The sequence below is a fragment of the Toxoplasma gondii genome, chromosome VIII (genome assembly GCF_000006565.2).
Source record: "Toxoplasma gondii ME49 chromosome VIII, whole genome shotgun sequence".
NCBI classification, from domain to species: Eukaryota; Apicomplexa; class Conoidasida; order Eucoccidiorida; family Sarcocystidae; genus Toxoplasma; species Toxoplasma gondii.
Window position 1 is genome coordinate 1,996,240 of NC_031476.1, and position 10,024 is coordinate 2,006,263.

At 55.0% G+C, this 10,024-nt stretch overlaps 3 protein-coding genes across 3 annotated transcripts; 1 reads left to right on the plus strand and 2 right to left on the minus strand.

Moving 5' to 3' along the window:
- Positions 1 to 226: 226 nt before the first annotated feature.
- TGME49_232290 (hypothetical protein) lies at positions 227 to 2,277 on the plus strand. Its single transcript, XM_018780323.1, has 13 exons — positions 227 to 310; positions 371 to 459; positions 519 to 600; positions 655 to 676; positions 728 to 878; positions 934 to 1,021; positions 1,072 to 1,138; positions 1,200 to 1,291; positions 1,348 to 1,398; positions 1,454 to 1,533; positions 1,590 to 1,626; positions 1,683 to 1,759; positions 1,815 to 2,277. Exons 1-13 carry the CDS (start codon positions 259 to 261, stop codon positions 1,896 to 1,898), a joined length of 972 nt encoding a protein of 323 aa, XP_018636819.1. The 5' UTR covers positions 227 to 258; the 3' UTR covers positions 1,899 to 2,277.
- Positions 1,855 to 3,514, minus strand: RPS3 (ribosomal protein RPS3). Its single transcript, XM_018780324.1, has 3 exons — positions 2,531 to 3,514; positions 2,279 to 2,418; positions 1,855 to 2,181 (listed from the first exon to the last, which is right to left on the minus strand). Exons 1-3 carry the CDS (start codon positions 2,991 to 2,993, stop codon positions 2,017 to 2,019), a joined length of 768 nt encoding a protein of 255 aa, XP_018636818.1. The 5' UTR covers positions 2,994 to 3,514; the 3' UTR covers positions 1,855 to 2,016.
- A 2,226-nt stretch (positions 3,515 to 5,740) lies between these two features.
- Positions 5,741 to 9,265, minus strand: TGME49_232310 (endonuclease/exonuclease/phosphatase family protein; the record flags this gene model as incomplete). The annotated part of the gene is made up of 2 exons (XM_002368060.1): positions 5,741 to 7,096; positions 7,656 to 9,265. 2 exons carry the CDS (start codon positions 9,263 to 9,265, stop codon positions 5,770 to 5,772), a joined length of 2,937 nt encoding a protein of 978 aa, XP_002368101.1. The 3' UTR covers positions 5,741 to 5,769.
- Between the last annotated feature and the right edge of the window lie 759 nt (positions 9,266 to 10,024).

Sequence of the window (10,024 nt, forward strand, 5' to 3'; positions counted from 1 at the left end):
CGCAGCCTGTTTTCTAGGTATTGCGCTTTCTGCTCAGATGTCTGCAAGCGCAAACGTTGGAGGTTCCACGATTTACGAGGAACGACAATTTGACGCACGACCCGTCTTCTACTATGGATATATAAATAATGACCACTACGAGCATTTTCTGCCCGGGCTCCGCGGATCGAAAAATCGGCTTGTTAGTCTCACGCACTACCTCACGAGGTGACACCCCTTTGCAAATATGCGTTTCTAGGGCAACAATATCGTGCTGGAATGTCCTCCTGGAAGCGTCGTACGGGCCACTCGGGCCAGCTTTGGAAATCCTGTGCAAGCGGGTGAGGGTGTGCTCCTGTGTTACTAGCTCCTGCTTTCAACATTGTCTCAGGCGGTGGCAAATGGGAACCCGGTCGCTGCAGCTTTAGCAACAGCCTGTTGGTCGTGCAGCGTAACTGCCAAGGAAAAGAAACGTGCCAGGTTCGTGTTTTCTGAAGAACAACACAACGGACTAGAATGCGTTAGTAAATTACTTTCAGCTCAAGGCAGATGTGGAGCTGTTCCTGGATCATGGCGTTACTGACCCGTGCCCTGACCTGCAAAGCAGATTGTTGGCTGTTGGTTAGTGACAACTCAAACAGTGCCCTGGAACACATCCGACTTCTGATGTTTTAGATTACGATTGCGTTCCCCTGAGGTAAAGAGACAAAAGCATGCCTTTCTCCGAAAGAAATCAACGCACAGTCAGTCGACCGGCGCCTCTTTTCGATGCCAAGAGGGAAACGTTCCGATCTGGAGTCACGCCTCACTACCTGCTTGTTGCTGACCACACTACAAGCTGTGCACAGAAGTCGATTGTCGAAGTATCAGCGACCGAAGCCGCAGAAGTGTATAACCTGGTTCGATGATAAGTCCTAGCCCATTTCTTTTTGCATGTAAAACAGATGGTCGCAGAACGACGCCCGTCGGGTGTGCAGCTTGCACCACCAGTGTTCCTACTTTATCTGGGACTTCAAGAGCCACCAGGCCACTTTCTGCTCAGGTAGGGACTCCGCCTTTTTTCAGGTGACACACAAACTTAACGCTTTGAAGGAGATGGATGGAAACGAACGGAAAAGAGCCACGGCTTCACAATTGGTGTGAAGCCTTCTCAATTCAGGTGCGTCGGTTCCAGCAGTGAAGCCAGCGAGCATAAACGCTTACGCCGTTCCTTGCTACAGTATCCCCGGATACGCCGTCTATCTGAACTACGCAGGCATCTGCACTGAGCCGAACATTGTGGACAAAAAGGGATGCATTAACCACGTGAAAGGTATGCTTGCGCACGAGTTGTATCGTGCAGTGGCTCTTGCGCCAGCACCCGTACAGATGGTGCAATCCTATGTAGCGCTCGAGAACAATGCGAATTCTGGACAGCTAGTGAGTGTCAGCTTGCGCGTGAGAGATGTTCTACACTACAAGCGCCTTATGCCAGGTATATCTCCCGGACTGGTGTCCCTCCCCGGCTACGATCACCACCTGTGGCTTTGCAGTGGCCCTCCCACTATGATGCCGGTTAGCATTATCCATACTATCGACCGTGAGAAGCCACTTCCACTCAAGACGTGCAGAGAGACGGATTCGTATTTGCTGCCAAGGCGCAGAATGGTGAGTCGAGAGTACTGTGGAGAATACTAATCTGATATAAATCAAAAACCACTCAGAAACCAGTGTCCAGCCAGAGGCTCTTCTTGAAGAGCTCGCCCGACCGAGTGAAATAGATTTGTTTCGCTTCCCTCAGGCAAGCCAGAAGTGCATGCCTTCTCTGGTGGATGCATATGCTTGTGCGTACGTAGGGTTATCCCACTGCCTCTGAGGTCGACAGGGCCAAATCCCTGAAGCAAGCAGAAGATTCCAGACTCGTTGGCCAGATATACTAGCCGGAAAAGAGTTTTACGTCACGAAGGAGCATGCGAATTTCGTTAAGCGGCTGCTCCACGGTCACGCACATGTGGACACCCTCCTCCCATAAATCAACAGTCACGCACGAATCACTCATTACATTGGACCGAGCACTCCCTCGTCCATCTCCTCAGGCTGCACAACGGGGATCTCTGGCTTGGGATCCATCACGATAATAGTATCCGGCAGCGGGTTCGCGGGGCCACGTTTGCCCTCCGGGTCATGCGGCAGCATGATCTTGACTCTAACACCAAGAACACCCTGCAAAAAAAACACACATACACTGCCTCTGTACATACTAGCTCCTACACAAATTGCCCATTACTACGTAACTGAGGCTTAATAATTTGAAACTTACTTGTCGAAGTTGCACCGAGCGGATTGCTTGGTCGACGAACATCTTCGAGGGCTCTCCAGTAGAGATCAGGTAACCATCCTTGAACTTCATGCTCTTGGCACGCTGAGCGCGAAGTTTACCGGACACGACGACCTCGCAACCTGAAAAGAAAAAAGTCCGGCGAAGATACGTGTGACAGTCGACTAATGCTTTTTGTTCACACTCTAAATTCAAGTTACCTCATACAATACATGGCACTTTGTCAGCACTCACCTTTAGCTCCGGACTCCATGATGTGGCGGAGGACACCATAGCAGGCGCGTCTGACTGCAAGCCCCTTTAGAAGCTTGTACCGCAACGATTCTGCCTGTGCCATGGCGCACAGACCACGGTTCTCCACACGCTCGGCGAAGAGCTCAACCGAGTCGGGCGCGAAGCCGAATCGCTTCTGAACGACCGACGTCAATTCGCGGATACGCCTTCCCTTGTCGCCGAGCACTTCCCTAGTCCTGGTGGCGCGGATGATGATCTCTGTGCGGATGGGAGTCACACGGACTTCAACTCCCGAGTACCCATCCTCGGACAGTGTGCAGGAGAGGAACTCATTGAGCTCCGCCTGGAAGACACCATCCTTGACGAACTTTCTCTTTTTGCAAGTCTGCAGACGGCATACACACAGAAGCCACAAAAGCCCACCATGCGTTCGCTGCTCACGACGGGAGTGGAACCAGAGCATTGCTGGGCCGCGCACAATATCTCCGAGCGGTTGTTGATTTAACAGTCTCCACGCATATCTAAAAGCATGCAAAAGAACTCGACAAGGCAAATATGTAAACAAGCATTTGGTACCAAGGCCCTGCAAAAAAACTGCGGCCTGCCGCGTGTTCTTCACTCAAAGAGATCCAGACAGTACGATTTCACACGCAACGAGACATCGCGTGCTCCAATACGGAAGCGTCAGACTGCAGACGAAATTCAACAATGATTAAACCGTGCATCTTCCCGTAGACTGCTTCAATCTGCCAACTGGTGGAGAACAGCATGTTTTCACGGCGGCCTTTTCTCCCTCAAGAGAGCAATGCAGTGCGGAGAATCCCCTTACGTTGCCGGTCGACGCCATCTTGGACAAAACAGGGATGAGAACTGTGTCAAATTACCACCTCACAAAAGTGGACAAACAGCTCGTCGTGACAAAAATCCCCTGTTTCCCCTTTGCATGGCAACGCTTTCCTCTGGGAGTCTCCCCCACTGCTTTTCGTCCATGCTGGACAAGGCCGCTACGTTGTGCTGGGGCATGCGCCGTGCCCCACAAGAGGAGCCTCCGAGGGAGGGCTGCTGCCTGCAGCACAGTGGTTTTGCCATCCATCCATCGGGGCAACCGCCTTGTCCCGGCCAGCTTGATGCATGCATGCAACACAAAAAAGCGCACCGCTACAGCAGACACCTATCTTTACGCGGAGGTTAAAGATCTCACTGGCGCATCTGTCCGGGCATACCCAAGAGGGGTCCCTACCAAGGCTGCCACTTGTAGATGACATGCGCTCGGGGCTGTTGGAGGAAATTACATCGAATTGCTTTTTTTTCGATAGCTGGAATACAAGCCTCCGGAGGGGTTATATGCTGTGGGCCCGAATGTAACCAGGATTGTGCGTTAGTTGTTTATTCCTTGTAACGTAGTGAACCCCGAGCCCGTGTCCGTAACGTGATCGGCTCGGTGCACAAACCCTTTAAACCTAGAGACGTTAACAAGAGTGTAGCTTCCCTGCCATTTCTGAAGAAGGAGTGGGATGTAGGCCATTAGAGCTTCGCGTTTCGTGTAAGCTTCGTGCTCGGTCAGTCTCGCAGCAAAAACAGAAAGCAGACAAAAGAAGCGTTGGGCTACCAAGCGATTGAAGTGATGCAGCTTGCTGGTGCTGGACATTCGTGTACGAGTGGAGACGACTTGCTTATTGCATCCATGTACTCGTCAGAACAGTGGAAGCTCTGGCGGGACATCGTGTTAACGCGGACGACGTCGAGACCCCGCGACAGCGGTGCGGTCGAGGGTTGCTTCCGTGGCGCCGCATCTTCCAGAGTGCTTACCAAATGTGGGCTTGGTAGCCAACCTTTTGCGGGAAATACATGGCTGATCGAGTGGTTTCATTTCATCTAGGTTGGGGAAGAGAGCAACCCGAGGCAAACTGCGGGCAAAATTGGGGAAGGCATGTTCACCTTCTCCTCTGCCCTGAGTCGCCTGCAGCAAAGCCCGACTTCTGAAGTTTTCGGGTGTGAGTACAGTGAAGGTGTACGAAGTAGAGACTGCGGCCGGTACAGGGCCAGCGAATGCAGGAAAAGTGCAGCTCATTCGTGTCTCTCGCGTTTCAGTGCGAAAAAGCTTCAACCCCTTCCAGAGGGTAAGGAAGTGGCAGCTGTAGAGTATTCCGGTGACAAACAGTTGAGACCGGATCGGTCGCCGTGAGTGACAGATTGGCTGGAGGGGCCCATGCAGTTTGTCCGCTCCGGACCTCACTGTCAACAGGTTCCCACTGCACTGTTTTCAGCCAGCTGCATTCCTCGAGTCGGTCTGTCGCCCGCGCCAATCGACCGGGTAACACTAGTTCTCTTTCTAGAGAGTTCCGACCTCTGTAATTTCTTAGCTTTCTGACGCACGTCCGAGTTCCCTCACGTGTACACGAAATGACGGCTATCCACCCCCCAGGATGGGTGTGTGGCAAGTACAACACGCATGTCGCCGCGTTGTTTGATACCTCTCTTGCTACTGTTGTTGTCATCTGTGCCTTATCCCCCCTCTTTCCTGCACCGATTTCGTGTCCGTTGTTCCGCCGAAACGTGGCAGAAATACTGTGTGTGTCTCAGCCCACGGCTCCGTCGACTCCACTCAGACAATCTCACTAAGGTCTTTCCGTCCGTATTAACGCGTGGGAAGCTGGGCGAAAGGCGACGGAACTTTCGTTGTTTCTCTAACTTAGATCGATAGCTTATATTTCCCTTTTTTCGTGAACAAAAACCATGCGACTGTTCTGTACAGCGGAACGCACTGCATAGTCAACACCTGGCCATTGGCGAGCTGCGCGTCCCAGCACGGCGTTCATGCCGCTCTTTTGTCGTGCTGCATCATTCTCTTCCCTCTCTGCCATCATATGTGTTCCCTCGACATCCAGTAATTGAGAATGAAAGCCAGTCACTCATCTGCCAACACTCGCGTGCTAGAGAACTCGTGTCAGTTTCGCCGTCCGTGATTCGCCTCTTTCGGACTCGCCACAAAAACAGGTATCACAGAAAACCATCCGGTTCCTCTGCCTTCTGGCGACCTCGCAGTCCCCATCACCGTAGCTACCATCGAGAAATGAAAACGAGGGCGACCGCAGCCGCTCGTGCCTCTCGCTCCCTGAGTTTTGAAGTGCTCACCCGGTGTCCCTACACCCGGCGTCTCAGCATGCGTGAAGATGGGCAACGTGTCACCGTCTTGTTTCTCGAAACTTGCATACACATCAGTACAAATTTCTCCAAACTCAGTGCTCACTGTGCTCTGCGATCGGCCCGCGCTTGAATCGCGCGAGAAGACCAAAGTGGTCGCTTGGGAAGCGGCCACACGTCGGCAGGCGGTTGACGCCCACGAGCCGCAGAGACTGAGGAATCCAGGTCATAGGTGTCTGGGTCCCTGGTGCGCCAGTGGAGAGAAGCGACTCGTCTTTTTTTTCTCGTCCACGCTGAAGTGAAGCAGAAGAAGAGCGGCTCTCGGAGTCTTTTGTGAGAGCTGGCATTTCCGTCTCGCCAGCCCTCCCAGTCTTGTCAGCCTTGGCGATCGTTCCGGGAGCCGGCCCACTCGAAGGCGAAGAGGACGAACTCGCTCTCGGGCTCCACCAGTACAGCCGGTCGAAGCGAAGCCTCGGGCGCCACTTCATTTGTTTGTTGTCGTTTCGCAGCATGTCCCAGGTGTACCTACACTCGTCAGGTCTGCCCAGAACTTCCCAAACGTCTCGGACGCTGCGGGGGATGATCGACACCGATTCGGTCTCCCCTCCTCCACTCTCGTTTGCCAAGCGCGGCCGCCTCTTCTCTTCGTTCGGTGTCTTCTGCGGCCTCCCAGAAAACTTCTCCGCCTTCCCCCCGCACCCCGAGGCGCCGTCCTGCACCAACTCGGAGTCCCGGAGATTGGTATCGCCTCCAAAGACCGCCGCAAACGCGGGCTTCCACTCCGCCATCTCCCCTACACCCTCTCTTTCCTCTGTCTCCCTTGTCTCCCGTGTCTCCACTCTCTCCCCGGTTTCACCGTTTCTCTGCTGCCCCGCTTCCGAAGCTGACTGGTTTGTTTCCTCTTCGCTGACGTGGGCGAAGCTGCGCGTGACGACTTGCATGCAGCGGCGGAACTGGCGGACGCGCTCCTCTCGGTACTCCTTGATCGACTCAAGGTGCGATGTGAGGAAGAGGAGGCGGTCGTCTGGCCAGCTCATCGGCGCCGCGACGATCCCCAGCAGGTGCCGGCCCATCTGGCTGTGAGGAAACCACTCTGTGAGGGCGCCTTGGTCGACGTCCAGCGGCAGCATCTGTTCTCGGCACAGCATCAATACGCAAAAGTACGGACAGCCGAGGGGCGGGGGTGGTCCAGAGACGGGTGAGAAGCTATCCGTTTCACGGAGCAGCGAAGCGGCGGCGTCACCCAGAGAAGAAGAAGGCGTATAGATGTGGTACAGAGGCGACAGATGCGACGCGAGAAGCTGTAGAGACACCGCAACGACCTCCTGAAACATCACAACGGCCGGACGCAGCGTACGGACAGTTGAAGCTACCGCAGCAGTCCGCACGCGCAGCGCCCCCTCGTCGAGGCCGTCCAAGTTCCTACACACAGAAGCGACAGGGGACGACAGGGACAAAAGACACGATGGATCGCAAACTGACAAGAGAGGAGGCACTTGAAGAGGAAGACGTGAAAGAAGATGTGACAGAGAAGGGAAAAACGGATGCAGCGAAGAAGACACACGGCTTGTGAGAAGAGCAGAGAAAGGGATGGAAAACGCGCGGAACAGAGTGGCGAAACAGACCTGGGAAGAGAACGGCAACTCTAAAAAGACCACGGTGTAGGGTTGATATCGTCTCCCTGTAGGTGTGTAATTGGAGGCGAGACCAAGCCGACAGCGAGAGAGAGCGTGAATGAGGAGGAGAAACAGGACAAGAGGAGACACAGCAGTTGATGAAAAAGAGAAAGAGACAGCGGATCGACTTTTAGACACGCGAGACAAAGAATGAAAGTCAACCGGACAGCGCTGTGACAAGAATTGTAGGAATGTGCTGTTATCAGAAAGAGGATTCCCGTCGGCCGAATAAGGTTCTTGAACCCTGTGCAAACGTCGCGTGAAAACTCGCAAAAAATCAGTCACACTCCCCCTACTCTCTTTACCAGGTCAAGACATCGAACTGACTCGACCAAATTGGCAGGCAGTTGCCTTCCTGCGACTCCTGAGGTTCGACCGCCTCGGCGGCCTTTCCCTTCCTGTCCTCCGTCTCCATCATCGCATCCTTCTGCTTGCTCTCTGTCTCCATCCCTTCCGCGAAGCCTCTCTCTGAGGATCTCACGCCTGTCTCCGCCTTCGTCTCTTCCTCCACGACGATGACATCTCGACTCTCCGTTTGCTCTCTCCCTCTCTTTCTCAGCAGACTCCCCAGAGGCACCCCGTCGCCTCTGTCTCTCCCTTTTTGGGGTCTCTGTTCTCTCCTCTCTTCTCCCAGTCGTCTCCCTGGGCCCTGAAAGCGTCGTTCTGTCTCCTCCCTTGTCTCGCCCTCGCGCGCAGCGCGCGCCAGTCGACAGGCGAGAGCGGAGAACCTCTTTTGCTCTTCTTCCTCTCGTTCGACTGCTCTCAGACTCCGTTCCTCCCTGCCACGACCGCCCTGCAGATGCACTGCGTCGTCCAGCTTTCTCTCCAGTCTGAAGGACTCGGCGCGCCGGCCCTGGGGGAAAGTTGCCGGCTCCGAAGAACCCAGGGAAGCGGCGGCCGTCGCGCTTCTGTCTCGAGTTCCCTCGTACCCCGCAGAAAACGCAGACGCGCCGCTGCCCGACGGGGAGGACAGAGACGCGAGAGATGCAAACGACGACGAAGACGAGGCAGGAGGGAGAGAACGGGAAGAAGGTGCAGAAGAGACCGAGTCACTCTGTTTGTGTTCTCTGTATTTGGCAGCACGCAGACGCCGGATCTCAGAAAGCTCACCAGCAAAGTCTGGTCTGCTTGGCAGCGCGGAGCGCGGATCTGTCTCCTGCGCCTGTTGCCTCACGGCGTCCTCTCGACGCTCGCGGTGTGGGGATGCCATGTCGCTCTCGCGTCTCAGGAGAGAAGAAGACGCAGGCGAAAACGCGAAGGCGCAGAGGACAGAGAAACCGGGAGGGTCTCCTCTGTACAGACTCGCGAAGGCGAGCTTCCGTTTCCGGCTTCTTGCGGAGGCACCGGGATACGGGAGGCCCTGCGACGGACACCAACGGCGGCACCCCAGTCGGTTAATTCTCTGAGACGAGACAGAGGATTTGCCAGTCGAATGCACACGATCTGCCTGAGTTTTGGGAGAGAAGAAGAGCGAAGTGAAATGTAGAGGACAGCCAGTGTTCGCCGCAGGAGAACGGCGCTGCACCAGTCTTCTGACTCGCAGTGTAGAGACAGAGGAGACCCACAGTGAAGAGCTAGAACTTGGGTTCCCAACCGTTCGGCGTCTCGGCCGCGGCGAGAAAACGAAGGGGAAGAAGCTGTCTGAGGCGGAGGCGACAAGTCTCTGTTGGGATGTCCATCTTCTCCCTGTTGGAGAAGCGGCGTGAGCTGAAGTCGACAGAAGCGAACCTGGCTGTCTCCTGCATGCAACGAGGCCTCCCGCTGCACAGTGGAGAGAAGAAGAGGAGATGCAGAAGAAAAGGACGAGCAGTCGGGCGGGACCCGCGGAACGAAGCGACCTTGCCTCGTTCTCCCAATGGTTCAGATCTTGAAGATCTCTGTTTACCGAGGCCCCGCTTTGTTGCATCGGATGCATAGATGTGGAGCTGCAAGCAGTTCTCGCGAAGAACTGGGCAAACTGAGAACTTGAATACACTGAAGCACCTGCAGTCCGATGGACTCGGTCAGAGGCTCTCCGAGCACCGCTTTCTTGAGGAAGAGAATCCTCTGTCCCTTGTTTGCGGGGCGCGGATTGCTCAGGTGAGGGAGCAGCGGGAGGAATGACGCCGAGAGGGAAGAGGCGTGCCTGGACGAAGGCGACTGGCGGGGACGGCGCGCTTATAGCAGCGATGGAAGTGCAATTTCATCCACGGAGAAAAGACGCGAGAGGGAACTCCTGGGATTTTCACGGGTTTCCGACCTGTCAAGGCGGCTCCGAGCGCCGCAGGTTTCCCTCTAGGCATCGACGAAGGTCCCGACGGGGTCGCGCGGGAGGAATCATCACCTGGGCAGTCTCTTCTAAACAGAAGGCGCCGGCGTTTCCCCAGCCACACAACCGCGACCCTCAAAGCTGCGACAGGGAAAAGAGTCGATGTTCGATATCCTAACGCATCAAGTTCACATCGCTTTTGTTGGAAAGAAAGTACAAGAATTCGCGAATTCGCGGCGCCCGGGACCAGCCCGCATCTGAGCCGTCGGTGTCTCGTGTGTACATACAGCTCGTGACACATGGCCAGCGCGAGGCGCTTCGAGGGTTCGGATCGGGCGGAAAGACGAAATAACGCAAAGTTTCCCGTGTTTCTTGGAGAAACGCCACACACCTGCTCTGCTTCACGTCGAAAAGTCTCTGCAGAGC

Coding starts and splice junctions, on each gene's coding strand:
- TGME49_232290 (XM_018780323.1), top strand. CDS start 259: ATGTCCTCCTGGAAGCGTCGTACGGGCCACTCGGGCCAGCTTTGGAAA. Junction 601..654: donor AAGCAGATTGTTGGCTGTTG/GTTAGTGACAAC, acceptor CTGATGTTTTAG/ATTACGATTGCGTTCCCCTG. Junction 1,292..1,347: donor ATGCATTAACCACGTGAAAG/GTATGCTTGCGC, acceptor GCACCCGTACAG/ATGGTGCAATCCTATGTAGC.
- RPS3 (XM_018780324.1), bottom strand. CDS start 2,993: ATGCTCTGGTTCCACTCCCGTCGTGAGCAGCGAACGCATGGTGGGCTT. Junction 2,419..2,530: donor CATGGAGTCCGGAGCTAAAG/GTGAGTGCTGAC, acceptor TTTTCTTTTCAG/GTTGCGAGGTCGTCGTGTCC. Junction 2,182..2,278: donor GCTCGGTGCAACTTCGACAA/GTAAGTTTCAAA, acceptor TTTTTTTTGCAG/GGTGTTCTTGGTGTTAGAGT.